Source organism: Carcharhinus amblyrhynchos, unplaced genomic scaffold, assembly GCF_965287045.1.
Source record: "Carcharhinus amblyrhynchos unplaced genomic scaffold, sCarAmb.v2.hapA scaffold_87, whole genome shotgun sequence".
NCBI classification, from domain to species: Eukaryota; Metazoa; Chordata; class Chondrichthyes; order Carcharhiniformes; family Carcharhinidae; genus Carcharhinus; species Carcharhinus amblyrhynchos.
This window is the reverse complement of record NW_027649827.1, coordinates 535,764-561,592: the sequence shown is the minus strand read 5'-3', so window position 1 is coordinate 561,592 and position 25,829 is coordinate 535,764. Positions and strand designations below refer to the sequence as shown.

Here is a 25,829-nt window from a genome sequence, read left to right as displayed (position 1 = left end):
CCCAGGATGTTGATAGTGGGGGGGGGGATTCAGTGATGGTAACCCCCAGGATGTCGATGGGGAGGGGAGGGTTACACCATTGAATGTTAAGGGACGATGATTAGAGTGTGCCTTATTGGTGATGGTCATTGCCTGGCGTTGGTGTGGCATGAATGTTCTTTGCCACTTGTCAGCCCAGACAGGTTTGTCCCCATACTGCAGCAGGAGTGTATCATAGAGGAAGGAGTGCGGATGGATGGGGAGGGGAACACGGGAAGTGGCTCTGTCGAAAGAACATGGCGGTGTTTAATATGGCATTCCGTTTCTCCTTTCCACAGGGGGCGAATATCCTGCTGACCGACCGTGGAGATGTCAAACTAGGTGAGGTGCGGTTGGTTCTGCTGTAATGGGCTGCTCAGTACGTTGGGTAGACGTTCTCCAGTGCGGTGCTCAGGGGAGGTGATAGAATCATGGTCATAGAGGTTTACAGCATGGAAACAGGCCCTTCGGCCCATCTTGTCCACGGCGATCTTTTTATTTAAAAATTCCTAAGCTAATCCCAATTGCCCGCATTTGGCCCATATCCCTCTATACCCATCATACCCATTTAATTGTCTAAATGCTTTTTAAAAGACAAAGTTGTACCTGCCTCTACTACTAACCCTGGCAGCTCGTTCCAGACACTCACCACCCTCTGTGTGAAAACATTGCCCCTCTGGACCCTTTTGTATCTCTCCCCTCTCACCTTAAACCTATGCCCTCTAGTTTTAGACTCCCCTACCTTTGGGAAAAGATATTGACTATCTAGCTGATCTGTGCCCCTCATTATTTTATAGACCTCTATAAGATCACCCCTCAGCTTTCTACACTCCAGAGAAAAAAGTCCCAGTCTATCCAGCCTCTCCTTATAACTCAATCCACCAAGTCCCGGTAGCATCCTTGTAAATCTTTTCTGCGCTCTTTCTAGTTTAATAATATCCTTTCTATAATAGGGTGACCAGAACTGTGCACAGTATTCCAAGTGTGGCCTTACCAATGTCTTGTACAACTTCAATAAGACGTCCCCAACTCCTGTATTCAATGTTCTGACCAATGAAACCAAGCATGCCGAATGCCTTCTTCACCACTCTGTCCACCTGTGACTCCACTTTCAAGGAGCTATGAACCTGTACCCCTAGATCTCTTTGTTCTGTAACTCTCTCCAAGATGGCCGAGGAGGGATTCGAAAAGCAGGATGAGAATTTTAAAATGAGCGGACTGGGAACCAATGTTGGTCATCGAACACAGGGCCGTGATGGGTGGCTAACACTCAGTGCCATGGGGTATATTGATGTGTTAACCCCTACACTCCTTGGGCAGTGGGAGTGTAGTATCTGGGGGGTGGTTAGGGGGCAGACAGGGCAAAGTAAGTGACTGTCTCTCTCTTTCTCTCTCTCTCTGTCTTCATGTGTAGCTGACTTTGGGGTCTCGGCTGAACTCACGGCATCGGTGGGCAAGCGCAAGTCATTCATTGGCACACCGTACTGGTAAATAATCATCTCGGCTCCCTGCCCCTGAGCCGCCTTGTCGGAGGGTCAATGCGAGGGGCAGCTCGTCTGAGAGGGAAGAAGTGAGGGACGGTGTGTGGGTGGGGGGGGGGAGGGGGAGGGGCGGTTCTGACCAGCTGCCAGCTCTCAGACCGGCATTCGAAGGACTTGCGGGCTTGGGCTCCAACTGGTAAATCCAGGGTGATGGTGATGGAAGACCAGCCCAGGCGAGATACTTACAACCTCTCTACCCACACAGGATGGCACCCGAGGTGGCGGCTGTTGAGAAGAAGGGAGGTTACAACCAGCAGTGCGACATCTGGGCAGTGGGCATTACGGCCATTGAGTTGGCGGAGTTGCAGCCTCCCATGTTTGACCTGCACCCGATGAGGTGAGGAGGTAGTGGAGACCACCAGAAACGGGGACAATCAGACCAGCCCATTGTGGGTTCCCCAACCACCGTGCAGAGACACACCAGCCCTGTCTCATCACCGACGTACCACCCTCGACAACCTCACGTGCACGCCTTCTACTGCTGGCACTCCACCTGACTCACACTGGCTCTCAACCAAGTCTATCCAACTCACTCCTATCCAACTCGCTCCGACCCAAAATCACTCCAATCTAACTTGCTCCGATCCAATTCACTCCGACCTGACTCGCTCTGACCCAACTCGCTCCAATCCAACTCACTTCGATCCAAACTCGCTCCAATCCAACTCACTCCGATCCAAACTCGCTCCAATCCAACTCACTCCGATCCAAACTCGCTCCAATCCAACTCACTCCGATCCAACTTGCTCCGACCCGACTCACTCCGATCCAACTCGCTCCGACCCAAATCACTCCAATCTAACTCACTCCGATCCAACTCACTCCGACCTAACTCGCTCTGACCCAACTCGCTCCAATCCAACTCACTTCGATCCAAACTCGCTCCAATCCAACTCACTCCGATCCAAACTCGCTCCAATCCAACTCACTCCGATCCAAACTCGCTCCAATCCAACTCACTCCGATCCAACTTGCTCCAACCCGACTCACTCCGATCCAACTCGCTCCGACCCAAATCACTCCAATCTAACTCACTCCGATCCAACTCACTCCGACCTAACTCGCTCTGACCCAACTCGCTCCAATCCAATTCACTCCGACCTGACTCGCTCCAATCCAACTCACTCCGATCCAAACTCGCTCCAATCCACTCACTCCGATCCAAACTCGCTCCAATCCACTCACTCCGATCCAAACTTGCTCCAATCCAACTCACTCCGATCCAAACTCGCCTCAATCCAACTCACTCCGATCCAACTCGCTCCATTCCAACCCTACCCAACCCAATTCTCTCTGAGTCTACTCAACACAACTCAATGCAGTTTAACCCTTTGTGGCTGCTCGCATGTCCAAATGAATGAACAATTTAATGACTGAGTTCCTGGGATGTTTGTGAGTGGACGAATGGAGTTGATACTTCTTATTCTTCTCCCTAGGGCGCTGATGCTAATGTCCAAAAGTAACTTCCAACCCCCCAAACTGAAGGATAAACTGAAATGGTGAGTGTGGCTAACCTCGGTTTCTGCACGGGGATGAGGTGGGGCGGGGGGGCTGACAGTGACATTGCAGCTACGAAGCTCCCCCCAAACAGAGTTAATATCGGGGTGTGGGTTTTGCTGGCAAGCTCAGTACTCCCCCCCCCCCCCCCCCCCCCCACTAGTTGCCCCTTGAGCAGGTGATGGTGGTCGGGGAGGGGGTACTTTGGAAACCAGCTGAGAGGCGTGCAAGAGCTAATTCAGGGGCAGTTAAGATTCAACCATGTGGGTGGGGCGGAGGTGGGATGGGTGGGGGGAACCATGCTTGGAAAAGAGCTGCAAATCTCCCTCCCAGGAAGGGGCAATCACAGACTGCCCTTTACTGGAATCAGATTGTTCAGTTTATTTATTAGCATCACAAGTGCAGCTTACATTAACACTGCAATGAAGTTACTGTGAAAATCACCTAGTCGCCGGACACTGAGGGAGAATTTAGCACGGCCAATGCATCCTAACCAGCACCTCTTTCCGACTGTGGGAGGGAACCAGTGGCACGTGGGTGGCACGGTGGCACAGTGGGTTAGCACTGCTGCCTCACAGCGCCAGGGACCCGGGTTCGATTCCCGGCTTGGGTCACTGTCTGTGCAGAGTCTGCACGTTCTCCCCGTGTCTGCCTAGATTTCCTCCTGGTGCTCCGGTTTCCTCCCACACACTAAAGATTGCACGTTTGATGGATTGGCCATGCTAAATTGCGCCTTAGTGTCCAAAGATGTGCGGGTTAGGTGGATTGGCCATGTTAAATTGTCCCTTAGCGTCCAAAGATGTGCAGGTTAGGTGGATTGGCCATGCTAAATTGCTCCTCAGTGTCCAAAGATGTGTAGGTTTGGTGGATTGGCCATGCTAAATTGCCCCTTAGTGTCCAAAGATGTGCAGGTTAGATGGATTGGCCATGCTAAATTGCCCCTTAGTGTCCAAAGATGTGCAGGTTAGGTGGATTGGCCATGATAAATTGCCCCTGGCATCAGGGAGATTAGCAGGGTAAATATGTGGGGTTGCAGAAATAGGGCCTGGGTGGGATTGTAGTCAGTGCAGATGCAATGGGCCGAATGGTCTCTTTCTGCACTGTAGGGATTCTATGACTCAATGACACCCAGAGGAAACCCACGCGGATACGGGGAGAACATGCAATCTCCACACAGACAGTGACCCGAGGCTGGGAATCGAACTTGGGCCCCTAACACTATGAGGCGGCAATGCTAAACACCGTGCCACCCTGGTTCACACATCCCAACGATCCTTGGGCTGTTTACCCTGGCACCACTGTACCACGTTGCTCCCCAGTCAGGGGGAAGGTCCTTTGCAAACACCGCCTCCTCCAGTCTCTCACCTGCCCCTGTTTCTGTTTGCAGGTCCTCAGAGTGTCACAGTTTCATTAAGATGAGCCTGAGGAAGAACCCCAAGAAGCGACCCACTGCGGAAAAGCTACTCCAGGTACCCACCGGAACAGGAGCCAGTGACCCCCTACCCACACTCCCCTGACAAACAGGGAATGGCACCACGTCAAGGACTTTCACACAACACAACTATGCTCATTCCTTTAATCTTCCATGGGGATGTGGGCATCACTGGGCAAGGACCCACATTTCTCACCCATCCCTAATTGCCCCTTTACACTGAGTGTCCCACTCAGCCATTTCGGATGGGGCAGTTAAGAGTCCACCACATTGGCTGTGGGTGTGGGGTCTGGAGTCACATGCAGGCCACACTGGGTAAGGGTGGCAGATTTCATAGAATCTCTACAGTGCAGAAAGAGGCCATTCGGCCCATTGAGCCTACACTAACAACCTATCCCACCCAGGCCCTATCCCCATTACACCGTGCATTTACCCTGCTAATCCCTCTGACACTAAGGGGTAATTTAGCATGGCCAATCCACCTAACCCATACATAGAGTCATAGAGGTTTACAGCATGGAAAACCCAACTTGTCCATACTGCCCTTTTTTTAAAACCCCTAAGCTAGTCCCAAGTGCCTGTATTTGGCCCATATCCCTCCATACCCATCGTACCCATGTAACTGTCTAAACACTTTTTTAAAGACAAAATTGTACCCGCCTCTACTACTATCTCTGGCAGCTCGTTCCGGACACTCACCACCCTCTGTGGGAAAAAATTGCCCCTAATCTTTGGACACTAACGGGTAATTTAGCATGGCCAATCCACCTAACCAGCACATCTTTAGACATGAAGGAGCAATTTAGCATGGCCAATCCATGTAACCCACACATCTTTGGACGCTGAGGGGCAATTTAACATGGCCGATGCACCCTAACCAGCACGTCTTTCGGACAGGAGCACCCGGAGGAAACCCATGCACACGGGGAGAACGTGCAGACTCCACACAGACAGTGAGAATTTTATTTTGTGAGTTGTTGTGATCTGGAAGGCGCTGCCTGAAAGGGCGGTGGAAGCAGATTCAATAGGAACTTTCAAAAGGGGGGAGATACTGGAAAAGGAGAGATTTACAGGGATGTGGGGGAAAGAGTGGGGGGAGGGGGAGTAATTGGATAGATCTTTCAAAGAGCTAGCACAGGAAGAGTGAGCCGAATGGCCTCATTATGCGCTGGAGCATTCCATACAATGACTCTTGGATCACTTGTTTAGAAGGCGGCATAGTGACACAGTGGGTTAGCACTGCTGCCTCACAGCGCCAGGGACCCGGGTTCGATTCCTGCCTTGGGTCATTGTCTGTGTGGACTCTGCATGTTCTCCCCGTGTCTGTGTGGGTTTCATCCGGGTGCTCCGGTTTCCTCCCACAGTCCGAAAGATGCGCAGGTTAGATGGACTGGCCGTGCTAAACTGCCCCTTAGTGCCAGGGGGACTCACTAGGGTAATACATGGGTGTATGGGGATAGGGCCTGGGTGGGATTGTGTTGGGTGAACACTTGAAGGGCCGAATGGCCTCCTTCTGCATTGTAGGGATTGTATGAATTGGGACCAGCTGGGAGGGCAGTATGGATTGGTCGGGCCGAAGGGCCTGTATTTGCTCTATGTGACCTCACCAACGCCCTATACAATTGCAGCAACACTTTTATACTCAAGTCCCAACATCCCATTTGTGGTTTTTATCCATTGCTGAAGTTGCGTACGGACTTCCCGCTGCCCCCATACTCACTGCGGTGTTGACCATGAGGTAGGGAGTCCGTCTTGACAATGGCGTCTTTCCCATCAGCACCCGTTTGCCAATCAGATGCTCAGCCGAACACAGGGAATCGAACTCCTGGACAAGGTGAATAATCCGGACTCGAGCAGCTGTTCCCTGGCTGATGACAGCGACTTGGAGGTGAGGGGGAAGGAGGGGAACGGAGGGGTGAGGGGTACCAGAGATGGGACAGGAACTAGGGCAGGGAGAGGGGAGGAGGTTGAATCAGAGAGCCGCACTGTGGGAGGGTCAGTGCTGAGGGAGCGCCGCACTGCGGGAGGGTCGGTGCTGAGGGAGCACCGCACTGTGGGAGGGTCAGTGCCGAGGGAGCGCCGCACTGTGGGAGGGTCGGTGCTGAGGGAGCGCCGCACTGTGGGAGGGTCAGTGCTGAGGGAGCGCCGTGCTGAGGGAGCGCCGCACTGTGGGAGGGTCGGTGCTGAGGGAGCGCCGCACTGTGGGAGGGTCGGTGCTGAGGGAGCGCCGCACTGTGGGAGGGTCGGTGCTGAGGGAGTGCCGCACTGTGGGGAGGGTCGGTGCTGAGGGAGCGCCGCACTGTGGGAGGGTCGGTGCTGAGGGAGCGCCGCACTGTGGGGAGGGTCGGTGCTGAGGGAGCGCCGCACTGTGGGGAAAATTGGCGTGCATCACCTTGAGGCGCTCGGCTCACACTCGGAAACAGCCCCTTGGCAGAGAGTACAGGGTGCCTGAGGCCATTCAGCCCCTCTAAGTGCATTCTAGACACAGTGTTGTATGTCATGAGGCTGTGGGGATGGGCAGAGCAATTGGGAGAGGAGGGGGGGGGCGAGTGTTTGAGAGTCTGAAGTTCTCTTTGCCTTGCAGACCTGTGACACATTCCCTGACAAAATCTATTCTCTGGGGCCACACATGAGAGCGGAGCGGACACGATCGGAGATACAGTGTGAGTCTCTCACTCTCCTGTGAGTGAAGAAAGTGGTTTATTCCGTACCCGCAACGTCAGGGTGTAAAACAGTGAGAGGAGCAGAGTGGGGAGGAACAGGATCAGGGTGGGGGGGGTGGGGGACAGGCAGAACCAGAAGAAGCCTACCTCTACAAGATATCACACTGAACTCAGTAAATCAACCACAAGGGGCTTCGCTGGGTTAAGACAGAATCTGACCCTGAACCACATTGGGAGATATCAGGGACAGGCAGCCTAAAGTTCGGTCAAAGAGGTCGGGTTTAAGGAGCGGGTTAAAGGAGAGAGAGAGGAAAATAGAGACAGAGAGAGAAAAAGGGAGACAGAGAGAGAAAAAGGGAGACAGAGAGAGAAAAAGGGAGACAGAGAGAGAAAAAGGGAGACAGAGAGAGAAAAAGGGAGACAGAGAGAGAAAAAGAGAGAGAGAGAGAAAAAGAGAGAGAGAGAGACATCGAGGGGCAGAGAGAGACAGAGAAAGAGAGACAGTGACGGAGAGACAGAGAGAGAGAGGGGGCAAAGAGAGAGACAGAGAGTAAATGAAAGACAGGGAGAGAGAGAGACAGGGAAAGGGAACCACAGAGAGAGACAGATGTGGAGAGCTGGAGGGGGTTACAGAGATAGGGAGGGGGTGTAGGGGGCTGGAGGGGGTTACAGAGATAGGGAGGGGGTGTAGGGGGCTGGAGGGGGTTACAGAGATAGGGAGGGGGTGTAGGGGCTGGAGGAGGTTACAAAGATAGGGAGGGGGTGTAGGGGCTGGAGGAGGTTACAGAGATAGGGAGGGGGTGTAGGGGCTGGAGGAGGTTACAGAGATAGGGAGGGGGGTGTAGGGGCTGGAGGAGGTTACAGGGATAGTGAGGGGGTGTAGGGGCTGGAGGAGGTTACAGAGATAGTGAGGGGGTGTAGGGGGTTACAGAGATAGGGAGGGGGTGTAGGAGGTTACAGAGATAGTGAGGGGCTGGAGGAGGTTACAGAGATAGGGAGGGGGGTGTAGGGGCTGGAGGAGGTTACAGGGATAGTGAGGGGGTGTAGGGGCTGGAGGAGGTTACAGAGATAGTGAGGGGGTGTAGGGGCTGGAGGAGGTTACAGAGATAGGGAGGGGGTGTAGGGGCTGGAGGAGGTTACAGGGATAGTGAGGGGGTGTAGGGGCTGGAGGAGGTTACAGAGATAGAGACAGGGTGTGGGGGCTGGAGGGTATTACAGAGATAGAGACAGGGTGTGGGGGCTGGAGGGTATTACAGGGATGGGAAGGGGAGTGATGAACCATTGGAAATTTACACATGTTCTTCCCTCAGTCCGTCAGGTGCAGTTTGGTTGTCCAATGAGGAAAGAGACGGAACCAGAGAGTACGCTGGTGAGTGAACCCAACCCAAACCTCCCACAACTGCTCGGGGTTCCAGTGTACAGTGAGGATTCCTATTCTAACTCTGTACAGATCCGCACCACTCCCTCCACTCTTCTTCCAAAGATGTGCAGGTTAGGGTGGATTGGCCATGCTAAATTGTCCCTTAGTGTCCAAAGATGTGCAGGTTAGGTGGATTGGCCATGCTAAATTGTCCCTTAGTGTCCAAAGATGTGCAGGTTAGGTGGATTGGCCATGCTAAATTGTCCCTTAGTGTCCAAAGATGTGCAGGTTAGGTGGATTGGCCATGCTAAATTGTCCCTTAGTGTCCAAAGATGTGCAGGTTAGGTGGATTGGCCATGCTAAATTGCCCCTTAGTGTTCAAAGATGTGCAGGTTAGGTGGATTGGCCACGCTAAATTGCCCCTTAATGTCCAAAGATTGGATGCTCCTTTGGAGAGTCGGGGCAGACCTGATGGGCCAAATGGCCTCTTCTGTACTGTCAGAATTCTATGATTCCCTATTTTTATAATTCCAATCCCTTCGAAATAAAGGCCAGTGTTCCATTTGCTTCTCCATTAGCTGCTGGACTTGCACACTATCTCTTTGTGACTGTCCCTGGGCAGTGTCTGCTTTCCCTCTCTCTCTCTGACCAACATGGGAGTCATGATGTGGGTATGCCGGCGTTGGACTGGCGTAAACACAGTAAAAAGTCTGACAACACCAGGTTTTAGTCCAACCTATTTATTTGATAATATTCTCACAAGCTTTCGAGGGGTTACCCTCTTCGTCAGGTGAATGGAGAGTTCTGGCCTCAGACAGAGCATATAAAGCACAGACAGTTTAGAGATTACTGATTAAAATGCGAATCCTTACACCTAACCTGCTGTTCAAGACCTGAAGTGGCTGACAATGTGAGTGGTAGGAGCACTGATCACAGTTTAAAGAGATGTGTATTGTCTCCAGACAGTACAGTAAGTGAGGTTTTGCAAACCCAGGCAAGTCACGGGGGTTACAGATAGTGCGACATGAACCCAAGATCCCTGTTGAGACCGTCCTCATGTGTGCGGAACTTGGCTATCAGTCTCTGCTCAGCGACTCTGCGCTGTCGTGTGTTGTGAAGGCCGCCTTGGAGAATGCTTACGGGCATTCAGCCTCTGACCTTCGGGTAAGCATTCTCCAAGGCGGCCTTCACAACACACGACAGCGCAGAGTCGCTGAGCAGAGACTGATAGCCAAGTTCCGCACACATGAGGACGGTCTCAACAGGGATCTTGGGTTCATGTCGCACTATCTGTAACCCCCGTGACTTGCCTGGGTTTGCAAAACCTCACTTACTGTACTGTCTGGAGACAATACACATCTCTTTAAACTGTGATCAGTGCTCCTACCACTCACATTGTCAGCCACTTCAGGTCTTGAACAGCAGGTTAGGTGTAAGGATTCGCATTTTAATCAGTAATCTCTAAACTGTCTGTGCTTTATATGCTCTGTCTGAGGCCAGAACTCTCCATTCACCTGACGAAGAGGGTAACCCCTCGAAAGCTTGTGAGAATATTATCAAATAAATAGGTTGGACTAAAACCTGGTGTTGTCAGACTTTTAACATGGGAGAGGGTCAGGGGTCAGATTTAGTGCACTCCATGAGGGACTCAGCAGCTGCCCTGGGCAACCCAGGAGTTCGCAGGAATCCCTCCAGCGATTAGTGTTGGAACTGCTCCTGTCCCTTCCTAATGGTAAATTATAATTTCTCCTTGACAGGATCCTGATCACGATGAGGATTGGAAACTTCATGCGGGTGAAGATGATAGTCTGTAAGGAACACATTTACTGCAATGAAAGACACTCGCATTCCTCCACCCTCTCCACCCTCTCCATCCTCCCCATCCTCTCCATTCTCTCCATCCCTCCATTTTCCCATCCTCTCCATCCTCTCCATCTTCCCATCCTCTCCATCTTCCCATCCTCTCCATCTTCCCATCCTCTCCATCCTCCCATCCTCTCCATCCTCTCCGCCCTCTCCATCCTCTCCGCCCTCTCCATCCTCTCCGCCCTCTCCATCCTCTCCGCCCTCTCCATCCTCTCCGCCCTCTCCATCCTCTCCGCCCTCTCCATCCTCTCCGCCCTCTCCATCCTCTCCGCCCTCTCCATCCTCTCCGCCCTCTCCATCCCCATCCTTTCCATTCCCCCATCTCTCAACCCCACCCCCCCATCTCCCCAATCACACGGAAACAGAGAGAGAGAGAGACACCCAGAGACAGAGAGAGAAATAGAGTCAGATAGAGATTGAATGAAGAGGGACAGGCCAGAGTGAGAGAGAGAGAGACAGAGATAGAGACAGAGAAACAGAGGTAAACGGACAGAGAGGGAGACAGTTTGTGTGTCTTTGTGGATAATTGTCTTTGGTGTGTGTAGGTTTGTGTTAAACAGGAGAGTAAACAGCTAGTTGTGAGTGTGAGTATGTGTTGATTTGATTTGATTTATTATTGTCACATGTATTGGGATACAGTGAAAAGTATTGTTTCTTGCTCATTATACAGACAAAGCATACCGTTCATAGAGAAGGAAAGGAGAGGGTGCAGAATGTAGTGTTACAGTCATAGCTAGGGTGTAGAGAAATATCAACTTAATGTGAGGTAGGTCCATTCAAAAGTCTGACAGCAGCAGGGAAGAAGCTGTTCTTGAGTCGGTCGGTACGGGACCTCAGACTTTTGTATCTTTTTCCCGACAGAAGAAGGTGGGAGAGAGAATGTCCGGGGTGTGTGGGGGGGTCCTTAATTATGCCGGCTGCTTTTCCCCGAGGCAGCGGGAAGTGTAGACAGAGTCAATGGATGGGAGGCTGGTTTGTGTGATGGATTGGGCTACATTCACAACCTTTTGCAGTTCCTTGTGGCCTTGGGCAGAGCAGGAGCCCAGACCAAGCTGTGATACAACCAGAAAGAATGCTTTCTATGGGGCATCTGTAACAGTTGATGAGAGTCGTAGCGGACATGCCAGATTTCAAAGAACAAAGAAAATTCCAGCACAGGAACAGGCCCTTCGGCCCCTCCTGCACCGACCATGCTGCCCCAACTAAACTAAAACCCCCTACCCTTCCGGGGACCGTATCCCTCTATTCCCATCCTATTCATGCATTTGTCAAGACACCCCTTAAAAGTCAATTTCCCTCAGTCTTCTGAGAAAGTAGAGGCGTTTGCGGGGCCTTTTTAATTATACTGTCAGCATCGGGGTGGGGGGGAACCGGGACAGTTTGGTAGTGATCTAGACACTTAAAACTTGAAGCTCTCAACTCTGTTTGTGTGTGTGCCTGTGTGAGAGTGCGGGTGTGAATGTGAGTGCGGGTGTGAATGTGAGTGCAGGTGCGGGTGTGGGTGCGAGAATGGGTGGGCTGCAGGACTTGATTTCAACAAAGGCAGAGGTTTAACAATCTCATCTTTTTCCCTTGAGGAGCTTGCTGCAGAGTGTGGAGGAAGCATTGGAACAAAGGTAAGGATTCTCCCACATTCTGCATAACTTACACTGACTCTCACTGGGGTACGGGTCCCACACACACTGACTCTCACTGGGGTACGGGTCCCACACACACTGACTCTCACTGGGGTATGGGTCCCACACACACACTGACTCTCACTGGGGTACGGGTCCCACACACACACTGACTCTCACTGGGGTATGGGTCCCACACACACACTGACTCTCACTGGGGTACGGGTCCCACACACACACTGACTCTCACTGGGGTACGGGTCCCACACACACACTGACTCTCACTGGGGTACGGGTCCCACACACACTGACTCTCACTGGGGTACGGGTCCCACACACACACTGACTCTCACTGGGGTACGGGTCCCACACACACACTGACTCTCACTGGGGTACGGGTCCCACACACACACTGACTCTCACTGGGGTATGGGTCCCACACACACTGACTCTCACTGGGGTACGGGTCCCACACACACACTGACTGTCACTGGGGTACGGGTCCCACACACACACTGACTCTCACTGGGGTACGGGTCCCACACACACACTGACTCTCACTGGGGTACGGGTCCCACACACACACTGACTCTCACTGGGGTACGGGTCCCACACACACACTGACTGTCACTGGGGTACGGGTCCCACACACACACTGACTCTCACTCGGGTACGGGTCCCACACACACACTGACTCTCACTGGGGTACGGGTCCCACACACACACTGACTCTCACTGGGGTACGGGTCCCACACACACACTGACTGTCACTGGGGTACGGGTCCCACACACACACTGACTCTCACTCGGGTACGGGTCCCACACACACACTGACTCTTACTGGGGTACGGGTCCCACACACACACTGACTCTCACTGGGGTACGGGTCCCACACACACACTGACTCTCACTGGGGTACGGGTCCCACACACACACTGACTCTCACTGGGGTACGGGTCCCACACACACTGACTCTCACTGGGGTACGGGTCCCACACACACACACTGACTCTCACTGGGGTACGGGTCCCACACACACTGACTCTCACTGGGGTACGGGTCCCACACACACACTGACTCTCACTGGGGTACGGGTCCCACACACACACTGACTCTCACTGGGGTACGGGTCCCACACACACACTGACTCTCACTGGGGTACGGGTCCCACACACACACTGACTCTCACTGGGGTACGGGTCCCACACACACACTGACTCTCACTGGGGTACGGGTCCCACACACACACTGACTCTCACTGGGGGTATGGGTGGGAGTATTAAATGAAAGGATTGCCTTGGTTTGTTTGGGTAATATTTCAATCTCATCTTTCAGCAGCCTGACAATAAAGAGGGGACCCGCCAAACACCTAGTAAGTAAAAGAATTGTTTCTGTGGAATGTGCTAGAACCACAGCTCAGTCTGTATCCCGTCTGTTACAGTCTGTTCTCACCCAGTAAGAACCATCCCCCATCTCTCCCGCTCCTATCCCTCCCTCGGGGCATCCCACAGTGAAAAGCAGACCCTTCCCCCATCTCCCCTGCTCCTATCCCTCCCTCAGGACATCCCAAAGTGAAACGCAGTCTCCCATTCCTCCCTCCCTCCCCTCCCTCCCCTCCCCTCCCTCCCCTCCCTCCCCTCCCTCCCCTCCCTCCCCTCCCTCCCCTCCCTCCCCTCCCTCCCCTCCCTCCCCTCCCTCCCAAAGTGAAACACAGACCCTTCCCCCATCTCTCCCGCTCCTATCCCTCCCTCAGAACATCCCAGTGTGAAACACAGACCCTTCCCCCATCTCTCCCGCTCCTATCCCTCCCTCGGGACATCCCAAAGTGAGACTGGGGAAAAGAGAAAGGGAGAGAAAGGGAGTGGGGGAGGGAGAGAAAGGGGATGAGAGAGAGAGTGGGAGTTAAAAGAGAGAGTGGGGGTTAGAAGAAAGAGCGGGAGGATAGAGAGAGAGAGTTGGGGGTGGGGGGAAGGAAGTGGGTAGGGGGGAGAGTCAGAGAGGTTGGAAAGGGGATTAGCTCCCACAGACACACACTCAACTGCTGGATGGGTAATTAATACTGATGGGTAATTAACGGACCGGGAATGGTTCCTGGGGCGGGGTAATGATTCCTGATTGGAATAATTGTCCCGGGGTGGGGTAATGATTCCCGATTGGGATAATGATTCCCGGAGTGCTGTTCCTGATGCCCACCTCCCCAGGATGAAGCCATTCAGCCCTCCATCTCTATCACTCTTACTCTAAGGCAGCCACTCACCTGAAACACTGATTCCTTTCCCAATTTTATCCTGCAGTCGGGACCGGGATCGCTGGATGAGGAGGGCTGGAGTACCGAGGAGAAAAGTTGCACAGTGAAACGGGCTCCGCAGGTTGCTAACCCCTCCGGGACGGAGCGCACTTTCCGGGAATGCCTGGTTACAGAGCACAGCGTCAGACACACGGTGGAACAGGGCGGCACGCTCACTGCAAAACAGGACAGAGGACAAGGTACCAGAACCACCCTCTTCACACAGAACATAGAACATAGAACATTACAGCGCAGAACAGGCCCTTCGGCCTACAATGTTGCACCGACCAGTTAAAAAACAATGACCCTCTAACCTAAACCAATCCCTTTTCATCCATAAACCTATCCACGGATCTCTTAAACGCCCCCAAACTAGGCACATTTACAACTGCAGCAGGCAGGGCATTCCAATCCCTCACCACCCTCTGGGTAAAGAACGTACCCCTGACATCCGTCCTATAACTACCACCCCTTAATTTAAAGCCATGCCCCCTTGTGCTAGCTTTCTCCATCCGAGGAAAAAGGCTATCACTATCCACCCTATCTAAACTTCTAATCATCTTATATGTTTCAATAAGATCCCCTCTTAGCCGCCTTCTTTCTAGCGAAAACAACCCCAAATCCCTCAGTCTCTCCTCATAGGACCTCCCCTCCATACCAGGCAACATCCTGGTAAACCTCCTCTGCACCCTCTCCAAAGCCTCCACATCCTTCCTATAATGTGGGGACCAGAACTGCACACAATACTCCAAGTGCGGCCGTACCAGAGTTGTGTACAGTTGCAACGTGACGCTGCGACTCCTAAATTCAATCCCCCTACCAATAAACGCCAAGACACCGTATGCCTTCTTAACAACCTTATCTACTTGATTCCCTACTTTCAGGGATCTATGTACACATACACCTAGATCCCTCTGTTCATCCACACTATTCAGAGTCCTCCTGTTAGCCCTATACTCGACACATCTGTTATTCCTACCAAAGTGAATTACCTCACACTTCTCCACATTAAACTCCATCCGCCACCTCTCGGCCCAGTTCTGCAACCTGTCTAAGTCACCCTGCAAACTATGACACCCTTCCTCACAATCTACCACACCTCCGACTTTGGTGTCATCAGCAAATTTACTAATCCACCCAACTATACCCTCATCCAGATCATTAATAAAAATTACCAACAGCAGTGGAACAGGCCCTTTGGCCCACAATGTTGTGCCGAACATTATGTCATATTAAAACTAATCCCTTCTGCCTGCCAGGCTCTGCCTGGTCCATATTCCTCTATGCTTTACATATTCATGTACTTATCTAAAAGCCCCTAACATGCTCCTATCATATTTGCCTCCATCTTCACTCTGGCAGCAGGTTCCAGAGACTTACCGCTCTCTGTGTAAAAAAAAATTGCCCCTCACATCTCCTTTGAACTTTCCTCCTCTCACCTTAACTGTGTGCCTGCTGGTGTTTGAGATGCCGGCGTTGGACTGGGGTAAACACAGTAAGAGGTCTCACCAGGTTAGAGTCCAACCAGTTCACCCGACAGTAATCTCACAAGGAGGCCATTCAGTCCCTCTCCCCCAGCCTGTTACACAGGAACAGGAGGCCATTCAGTCCCTCTCCCCCAGCCTGTTACACAGGAACAGGAGGCCATTCAGCCCCTCTCCCCCAGCCTGTTGCACAGGAACGAGAGTCCATTCAGCCCCCCTCCTCCAGCCTGTTACACAGGTACAGGAGGCCATTCAGCCCCTCTCCCCCAGCCTATTACACAAGAACAGTGGGAGGCCATTCAGCCCTAGTCCTCAAGCATTACACAGGAACAGGAGGAGACCATTCAGCCCCTCTCCTCAAGCCAGATCTCTCAGTTGATCAGATCATAGCTGATCTGTATTATTTATTTATTATTATCACAAATAGGCTTACATTTAACACCGCAATGAAGGTGGGAGGGAAGGAGGAAGTGACCGTGCTTTTAAAGTTTATTTATTAATGTCACAAGTAAGTCTTACATTAACACTGCAATAAAGTTGCTGTGAAAATCCCCTAGCTGCCACACTCTGGCACCTGTTTGGGTACACTGGGGGAGAATTTAGCACGGCCAATTTCTCCTAACCAGACTGTGGGAGGAAACCGGAGCTCCTGGAGGAAACCCACGCAGACACGGGGAGAACGTGCAGACTCCGCATAGACAGTGACCCAAGCCAGGAATCGAACCCAGGCCCCTGGTGCTGTGAGGCAGCAGTGCTAACCCACTATGTCACTGTGCCACCCACTCCTCCAACGTCTCTCTATACTTTTGAAATTCTGTGCTGTCCTAGTCTCAGGTGACAATGTTTTGTATGATCCGCAAGGACTCACGTGCGGAGATTGGGGTCAGGACACCCCAGGAGGGTCAGTGTCTGAGGGATGGTGGAGTTACCAGACGTGCAGTCTGGGGAACAGTTCGAACCCCAGTGGAAATCGGGTGACGGGTGGCAAAGATGTCAGATTGATGCTGTGTCCCTGATTCGGTCGGGGGATGAGAGCCTTCACGGTCTGGCCCAGCACTCATTCCTAATTGCCTCTTCAACTGAGTGTCCAAAGATGTGCAGGTTAGGTGGATTGGCTATGCTAAATTGCCCCTTAGTATCCAAAGATATGCGGGTTAGGTGGATTGGCCATGCTAAATTTCAGAAGGGCAGGTCAACCACATTGCTGTGGCTCTGGAGTCACATGTAGGCCAGACCGGGGTAAGGACGGCAGATTTCCTTCCCTAAAGGGAACCAGATGGGTTTTTCCGACAATCGATGCTAGTTTGTCACGGTCACCGTTACTGAGACGAGCTTTATAATTCCTGATTTTCTCCCTGGAATTTAAATTCCACCCGCTGCCAGGGTGGGATTTGAAGCCATGTCCCCCCACAGAACGATACCCTGGGGGTCTCCAGATTACTAGTCCAGTGACATTCCCACCATCTCCCCCAGGATGCCCAATTGGGAAAGGAGACGTCCTTATCCGGGCTGAGTCTCTGTGTGACATTTGAAGTCGTACATTTTGGTTGGAATAACAGCAAAATGGACCATTATTTAAAAGGTTAAAGATTGCAGCATGCTGCTGTGCAGAGGGATCTGGGTGTCCTTGTGCATGAATCACAAGGAGTTGGTTTGCAGGTGCAGCAGGAAATGAAGAAGGTAAATGGAATTTTGTCCTTCATTGCGAGAGGGATGGAGTTTAAAAACAGCGAGGTTATGTTGCAACTGTATAAGGTGCTGGTGAGGCCACACCTGGAGTACTGTGTACAGTTTTGGTCTCCTTACTTGAGAAAGGATATACTGGCACTGGAGGGGGTGCAGAGGAGATTCACTCGGTTGATTCCAGAGTTGAGAGGGTTGGATTATGAGGAGAGACTGAGTAGACTGGGGCTATACTCATTGGAATTCAGAAGAATGAGGGGAGATCCTATAGAAACATATAAGATGATGAAGGGAATAGATAAGATAGAAGCAGGGAAGTTGTTTCCACTGGTGGGTGAAACTAGAACTCGGGGGCATGGCCTCAAAATAAGGGGGAGCAGATTTAGGACTGAGTTGAGGAGGAACTTCTTCACACAAAGGGTTGTGAATCTGTGGAATTCCCTCCCCAGTTGAGGCTACTCCATTGAATGTTTTTAAGGCAAGGATAGATAGATTTTTGAACAGTAAAGGAATTAAGGGTTATGGTGAGCAGTTGGGTAAGTCCACAAAAATCAGTCATGATCTTATTGAATGGTGGAGCAGGATCGAGGGGCCAGATGGTCTACTCCTGCTCCTAGTTCTCTGTGAGTCTGAAGTCCAGCTCAGGGTGGGTCTGACTCTCCCTTCCGTACTCAGAGGCAGTGGGTTGAGGGAGGAAGCCCAACCTCACTTCTTCAGCCATTCCTCCCCCACCGACCTCCCCAAACCTCAGGCAGCTTTCTGCAGGGGGGCAGCAGGCTCAGAGCTCTGGGTGATGGTACTGATGTTGTTACAGGGGGGAGCAGGCTCAGAGCTCTGGGTGATGGTACTGATGTTGTTACAGGGGGGAGCAGGCTCAGAGCTCTGGGTGATGGTACTGATGTTGTTACAGGGGGGAGCAGGCTCAGAGCTCTGGGTGATGGTACTGATGTTGTTACAGGGGGGAGTGCAGGCTCAGAGCTCTGGGTGATGGTACTGATGTTGTTACAGGGGGGAGCAGGCTCAGAGCTCTGAGTGATGGTACTGATGTTGTTACGGGGGGGAGCAGGCTCAGAGCTCTGGGTGATGGTACTGATGTTGTTACAGGGGGGAGTGCAGGCTCAGAGCTCTGGGTGATGGTACTGATGTTGTTACGGGGGGGAGCAGGCTCAGAGCTCTGGGTGATGGTACTGATGTTGTTACGGCGGGGAGTGCAGGCTCAGCGCTCTGGGTGATGGTACTGATGTTGTTACAGGGGGGAGCGGGCTCAGAGCTCTGGGTGATGGTACTGATGTTGTTACAGGGGGGAGCAGGCTCAGAGCTCTGGGTGATGGTACTGATGTTGTTACAGGGGGAGCAGGCTCAGAGCTCTGGGTGATGGTACTGATGTTGTTACAGGGGGAGTGCAGGCTCAGAGCTCTGGGTGATGGTACTGATGTTGTTACGGGGGGGAGCAGGCTCAGAGCTCTGGGTGATGGTACTGATGTTGTTACAGGGGGGAGCAGGCTCAGAGCTCTGGGTGATGGTACTGATGTTGTTACAGGGGGGAGCAGGCTCAGAGCTCTGGGTGATGGTACTGATGTTGTTACGGGGGGAGTGCAGGCTCAGAGCTCTGGGTGATGGTACTGATGTTGTTACAGGGGGGAGCAGGCTCAGAGCTCTGGGTGATGGTACTGATGTTGTTACGGGGGGAGTGCAGGCTCAGAGCTCTGGGTGATGGTACTGATGTTGTTACAGGGGGGAGCAGGCTCAGAGCTCTGGGTGATGGTACTGATGTTGTTACGGGGGGAGTGCAGGCTCAGAGCTCTGGGTGATGGTACTGATGTTGTTACAGGGGGGAGTGCAGGCTCAGAGCTCTGGGTGATGGTACTGATGTTGTTACAGGGGGGAGTGCAGGCTCAGAGCTCTGGGTGATGGTACTGATGTTGTTACAGGGGGGAGTGCAGGCTCAGAGCTCTGGGTGATGGTACTGATGTTGTTACAGGGGGGAGTGCAGGCTCAGAGCTCTGGGTGATGGTACTGATGTTGTTACGGGGGGGAGCAGGCTCAGAGCTCTGGGTGATGGTACTGATGTTGTTACAGGGATGGTGAAAGAAGCTTCCTGTGGAACGGAGGAGCTGGCAGGAATGTGTCAGGAGGAGGATGGATCCCAACAGTCTTCGGAAGAGAGTTCAGCACCCGACAGCGAGGGAGCGCCAGTGAGTGATCTCAATGTTTCACAACTTCCAGTGTGAGGGAGGGAGTGTTTGTGTGTGTGTGCTTTTAAAGTTTATTTATTAGTGTCATCGGTAAGGCTTCATTCACACTGCAATGAAGTTACTGTGAAAATCCCCCTAGTTGCCCACACTCTGGCGCCTGTTCGGGTCAATGCACCCTAACCAGCACGTCTTTCAGGCTGAGAGAGGAAACCGGAGCACCCGGAGGAAACCAGCGCGGACACAGGGAGAATGTGTAAACTCCACACAGTGACCCAAGCCAGGAATCGAACCCGGGTCCCTGGCGCTATGAGGCAGCAGTGCTAACCCACTGTGCCGCACTTGAGTGTGTGTATGTGAGAGAGACTGAGTGTGTGTGTGTGTGTGTGTGTGAGAGAGAGGGTGAAGGTGTGTGTAAGTGAGCATATGTATATGAGAGAGAGTGTGTGAGAGAGAGGGTGTGTGTGTGTGTGTGTGTGTGTGTGTGTGTGTGTGAGTACTGTAACACATTTCTCCAGCTGCGTTCTGTAAGGATTCTGTTGCCTCTCGGTGGATCAGCGGTGAGTCAGATTCCCGACAGTGGTTGTGTTGGGGTTCAGCCCCTTTCACAGCGTGTGTTTCACCCTGCCTGATGTTTAACATTAACCCTCGTTCATTTACAGAGAGAAGTCTGTCACGGATTACCCCCCACTCCACAAGTGCACGTGAGTACAAATGTCACTGCTTGAATATCGAAAGAAGTGAGGGGGGGGGGGGTGGAAACGGGAGAAGTACTGGGAAGGAGAAATCTGCTGTGGGGGGAGAAAGAGCCGGGGGGGGGGACAGTAATTGGATAGATCTTTCAAAGAGCTGGCTTAGGAGCGGGTGGGGGCCGTTCTGGAATTTCAACAAGGGCAGCAGCAAGGACTTGGGTAAAGTCAACTGGGAAATGAGGTTTGAGGTTGGATGAGAAACTTTGAAGAGAATATTCTACAATGAACACATTCCAGCGGGTAAGGAGACGGCGAATGTGTGGACCCACTGTCTGTGGTTAACTGGAAAGGTTAAAGACAGGGTCAAACTTGAAAGCAAAGTGTATCATCGTGCAGAGACAGGTGAGGAGGGCAGGCAGAGGAGAAGCAGCAGCAACTGGTGGCAAAAAGACAAGGAGGGAAAATCAGAGAAAAGGCTGGAAAATCTCAGCGGGTCTGTAAGGAGAGGAGAGAGCTGACATTTCCAGTCCAGGTGACCCCTTATCAAAGCCCGTGTCAAAGGGAATATCAGAGTAGGAGGGAAAGCTAGCCAGAAACGTACAAATAGGGAGTTTATAAAGAGTTAACAAATTGTTGCTCCCACTGAGAGTGACTCTGGGTTTGAGGAATGGACGGCAGGTGAACTGAACTTTGCGTGTCAGGAGTGTGATGGAATTCTCCCCACTTGCCTGGATGGGTGCGGCTCCATCAACACTCGAGAAGCTCGACGCCATCCAGGACAAAGCAGCCCCGCTCGATCGACACACTAACCACAAACACCCACTCCCTCCACCACCGACACACAGTGACAGTCGTGTGTACCATCTACAAGATGCCCCGCAGTGACTCACCAAGGCTCCTTCCACAGCACCTTCCAAACCCACCACCTCTACCATATAGGAGGACAAGGGCCAGCAGACACATGGGGAACACCACCACCTGCAAGTTCCCCCTCCGAGTCACTCACCATTCCCGACTTGGGAATATATCGGCCGTTCCTTCACTGTGACTGGGGTCAAAATCCTGGAACTCCCTCCCTAACAGCACTGTGGGTGTACCTACACCACACGGGGATTGACTGATGTCCAATCACAATCCTGGAACTCCCTCCCTAACAGCGCTGTGGGTGTACCTACACCACACACGGGGACTGACTGATGTCCAATCACAATCCTGGAACTCCCTCCCTAACAGCACTGTGGGTGTACCTACACCACACGGGGATTGACTGATGTCCAATCACAATCCTGGAACTCCCTCCCTAACAGCACTGTGGGTGTACCTACACCACACGGGGATTGACTGATGTCCAATCACAATCCTGGAACTCCCTCCCTGACAGCACTGTGGGTGTACCTACACCACACAGGGATTGACTGATGTCCAATCACAATCCTGGAACTCCCTCCCTGACAGCACTGTGGGTGTACCTACATCACACGGGGACTGCAGCAGGTTCAAGGTGGCAGCTCACCCTGCACCTTCTCGAGGGGCAATTAGGGATGGGTACGGGAGGCTGGGCCTGGTGAGAGGAGCCCACATGTTGGTAACGAGGAAAGGATAGTGCTGTCCTCTGGGATGGTGAATGTTGAAAGTCTGAGGGAGAGTGGTGACCCGCTCTGCACCCTGGGCATTGACACTGATGTCTCTTTCTGTTACAGATGGGAGCCTGCTTCTCCAAGGTCTTCAATGGCTGCCCTCTAAAAATCAATTCTTCAGTATCCTGGATCCACCCAAAGACAAGAGGTAACAGAGGGACAGAGAATAAACAAAACCTACACTCCACACTGCTTCATTCTGGGGGGATAGTCAGAAATCACCCACATATTCCAATTCCTTCACAGCCCCTACACCCCCTCCCTATCTCTGTAACCTCCTCCAGCTCCCTAAACCCCCTCCCTATCTCTGTAACCTCCTCCAGCCCCTACACCCCCTCCATATCTCTGTAATCTCCGCCATTGGCGGCTGTGCCTTCAGCTGCCTGGGGGGCCCTAAGCTCTGGAATTCCCTCCCTAAACCTCTCCACCTCTCTCTCTCTCATGAGGGAGCCCCGCACTGTGGGAGGGTCAGTGCTGAGGGAGCGTCGCACTGTGGGAGGGTCGGTGCTGAAGGAGCGCCGCACTGTGGGAGGGTCAGTTCTGAGGGAGCGCCGCACTGTGGGAGGGTCAGTGCTGAGGGAGCGCCACACTGTGGGAGGGTCGGTGCTGAGGGAGCGCCGCACTGTGGGAGGGTCGGTGCTGAGGGAGCGCCGCACTGCGGGAGGGTCGGTGCTGAGGGAGCGCCGCACTGCGGGAGGGTCGGTGCTGAGGGAGCGCCGCACTGTGGGAGGGTCGGTGCTGAGGGAGCGCCACACTGTGGGAGGGTCGGTGCTGAGGGAGCGCCGCACTGTGGGAGGGTCGGTGCTGAGGGAGCGCCGCACTGTGGGAGGGTCGGTGCTGAGGGAGCGCCGCACTGTGGGAGGGTCGGTGCTGAGGGAGCGCCGCACTGTGGGAGGGTCGGTGCTGAGGGAGTGCCGCGCTGTGGGAGGGTCGGTGCTGAGGGAGCGCCGCGCTGTGGGAGGGTCGGTGCTGAGGGAGCGCCGCACTGTGGGAGGGTCGGTGCTGAGGGAGCGCCGCGCTGTGGGAGGGTCGGTGCTGAGGGAGCGCCGCGCTGTGAGAGGGTCGGTGCTGAGGGAGCTCTGCTCTGTGGGAGGGTCGGTGCTGAGGGAGCGCCGCACTGCAGGAAGGTCAGTGTTGAGGGAGCGCCGCACTACGGGAAGGTCAGTGTTGAGGGAGCGCCGCACTGCGGGAGGGTCAGTGCTGAGGGAGCGCTGCACTGTGGGAGGGTCAGTGCTGAGGGAGCGCCGCACTGTGGGAGGGTCAGTGCTGAGGGAGCGCTGCACTGTGGGAGGGTCAGTGCTGAGGGAGCGCCACACTGTGAGAGGCTTGGTGCTGAGGGAGCGCCGCACTGTGGGAGGGTCAGTGCTGAGGGAGCTCTGCTCTGTGGGAGGGTCAGTGCTGAGGGAGCGCCGCACTGCAGGAAGGTCAGTGTTGACGGAGCGCCGCACTGTGGGAGGGTCAGTGTTGAGGGAGCGCCGCACTGTGGGAGGGTCGGTGCTGAGGGAGCGCCGCACTGTGGGAGGGTCAGTGCCGAGGGAGCGCCGCACTGTGGGAGGGTCAGTGTTGAGGGAGCGCCGCACTGTGGGAGGGTCAGTGTTGAGGGAGCGCCGCACTGTGGGAGGGTCAGTGTTGAGGGAGCGCCGCACTGTGGGAGGGTCAGTGTTGAGGGAGCGCCGCACTGTGGGAGGGTCAGTGCTGAGGGAGCGCCGCACTGTGGGAGGGTCAGTGTTGAGGGAGCGCTGCACTATGGGAGTGTATTTGTTGGGGGTTGCTAGAGAGATGGGCGGGGAGGGGGGAAGGGGGTGTGTGTGTTTCACTTTGGGACATCCTGAGGGGGATTTGGGGGGTTGGAGGAGCAGGAGAGATGGAGGAAAGGTTTAGTTTTCCTCTCACTCTGGTCCAATGTTTGGAGCTGGGCTTTCTGATGTTGGGTAAATATCATCTTTTTATTCTCTCTGCAGATCAGTATTTAATTCTGGGAGCGGAAGAAGGAATCTACACGTTGAATCTTAATGAGCTCCACGAGGATACGATAGAAAAGGTAAAAGATCTCTCTCTCTGTCGTTTACTAATCTCCTTCATGACCCTTACCCCTTCCTCATGATCAATAATCAATTCAGAAGGATGGATTGGGTCGCCTCATTTGGTGCGAGGCTAATTGCAGACACTACAAATGGAATTCCTCTATCCCAATCCCTCCGGATAATCCTGACAATAAACCAGCCTCCCGTCCATTGACTCTGTCTATACTTCCCACTGCCTCGGGGGAAAAGCAGCCAGTATAATCAAGGACCCCACACACCCCGGACATTCTCTCTTCCACCTTCTTCCATCGGGAAAAAGATACAGAAGTCTGAGGTCACGTACCGACCGACTCAAGAACTGCTTCTTCCCTGCTGCTGTATCTTCGAGCCTGCTCCGCCATTCATCACGATCATGGCTGATCATCCAATCCAATAGCCTAATCCTGTTTTCCCCCCATAATGGGTGGCACGGTGACACAATGGATTAGCGTAGCGCCAGGGACCCGGGTTCGATTCCCAGCCTCGGAATAGTCAATGTTAAGCTAACTGGCCTGTAGTCCCTGCCTTCCGCCTCTCTCCCTTTTTGAACAAGGGAGTCACATTGGCTGTTTTACAATCCTCCTGGGATTTAGTCAGTTATGAAAAGTTTCAACCAATGGGTCCACTATCTCTGCAGCCACTTCTGTTAAAACCCTAGCGTGCAGTTCATTGAGTCCTGGCGACTTATCTGCCTTTAGCCCCTTGAGTTTCTCTCATACTCTATCCCGTGCGATTGGGATTTTGGTAAATTCTATCATGTTATTTGAAATCAGCCTGTCTGATATCTTGGGGATATTTGCAAAATATTCCATGGTGAAGACTGATGCAAAAAAAGCTTATTCAGTGTATCCGCCATTCCTCTGTTTGCTGTTATCAATTCACCCACCTCGTTCTGTAGAGGTACCACGTTTATCTTAGCCACTCCCATGGAAACTCATGCAGTTGGCAGAAGTCTCTGACTTCAAACAATTCCCAACTTGAACTAACTACCTTCTGCAGAACCTTTCTGCTTCAGACACAGCTCTGCACGTAAACCACATCGTCACATGACCCTTTCAATCCCTCTAATCAGAAATCCCAGGGGAATTTAAGTAAACAGAAGTCCATTAGCTCAACTTAACATAACCACTTGCAAGGCTAAATTGAGTAATTACCCTGCTCTCCTTGCATCCCAGCCATATTCCCTCCAGACATACTGACTACCTGTAGAATAAGGCTGAATTTTTAAACACTCCCCTTCAAATTATTCACGTCAATTGCATCACTATCATCACAAAGCAGACCCGTGTCACCCACAGTGCTGTTAGAGAGGGAATTCCGGGATTTTGACCCAGCCATAGTGAAGGAATGACCAATATATTGACACAATGGTTAGCACCGCTACCTCTCAGTGCCACGGTCCCAGGTTTGATTCCCAGCTTGGGTCACTGTCTGTATGGAGTCTGCATGTTCTCCCTGTGTCTGTGTGGGTTTCCTCTGAGTGCTTCAGTTTCCTCCCACATCCAAAAAATTGGCCACACTAAATTGCCTCTTAGTGTACCCGAACAGGCGCCAGAGTGTGGCAACTGGGGGGATTTTCACAGTAATTTCATTCTGGTGTGAATGTAAGCCTTACTTGTGACTAATAAACTTTACATTTCCAAGTCGGGATGGTGAGTGACTCGGAGGGGGAACTTGCAGGTGGTGGTGTTTCCCCATGTGTCTGCTGCCCCTTGTCCTTCTAGATGGTAGAGGTGGTGGGTTTGGAAGGTGCTGTGGAAGGAGCCTTGGTGAGTCGCTGTGGTGCATCTTGTAGATG

General features: G+C 52.8%; 1 protein-coding gene across 5 annotated transcripts in view; it reads left to right on the top strand.

Annotated features, from left to right (window-relative positions):
- Nucleotides 1-25,829, top strand: part of LOC145337975 (mitogen-activated protein kinase kinase kinase kinase 2-like) — a 67,746-nt gene that overhangs the window by 23,846 nt on the left and 18,071 nt on the right. For 2 of the 5 annotated variants that reach the window (XM_080182756.1, XM_080182755.1), the window contains exons 7-22: nucleotides 318-360; nucleotides 1,433-1,505; nucleotides 1,765-1,896; nucleotides 2,996-3,058; nucleotides 4,444-4,525; nucleotides 6,266-6,376; nucleotides 7,073-7,151; nucleotides 8,462-8,520; nucleotides 10,269-10,321; nucleotides 11,955-11,993; nucleotides 13,329-13,365; nucleotides 14,288-14,480; nucleotides 19,527-19,642; nucleotides 20,302-20,343; nucleotides 22,032-22,116; nucleotides 23,930-24,009. In XM_080182756.1, the coding sequence (XP_080038882.1) occupies nucleotides 318-360; nucleotides 1,433-1,505; nucleotides 1,765-1,896; nucleotides 2,996-3,058; nucleotides 4,444-4,525; nucleotides 6,266-6,376; nucleotides 7,073-7,151; nucleotides 8,462-8,520; nucleotides 10,269-10,321; nucleotides 11,955-11,993; nucleotides 13,329-13,365; nucleotides 14,288-14,480; nucleotides 19,527-19,642; nucleotides 20,302-20,343; nucleotides 22,032-22,116; nucleotides 23,930-24,009 (1,287 nt within the window). The remainder of the gene's footprint in view (nucleotides 1-317; nucleotides 361-1,432; nucleotides 1,506-1,764; nucleotides 1,897-2,995; nucleotides 3,059-4,443; nucleotides 4,526-6,265; nucleotides 6,377-7,072; nucleotides 7,152-8,461; nucleotides 8,521-10,268; nucleotides 10,322-11,954; nucleotides 11,994-13,328; nucleotides 13,366-14,287; nucleotides 14,481-19,526; nucleotides 19,643-20,301; nucleotides 20,344-22,031; nucleotides 22,117-23,929; nucleotides 24,010-25,829) is intronic. The other 3 variants (XM_080182759.1, XM_080182757.1, XM_080182758.1) reach the window with 3 other exon arrangements.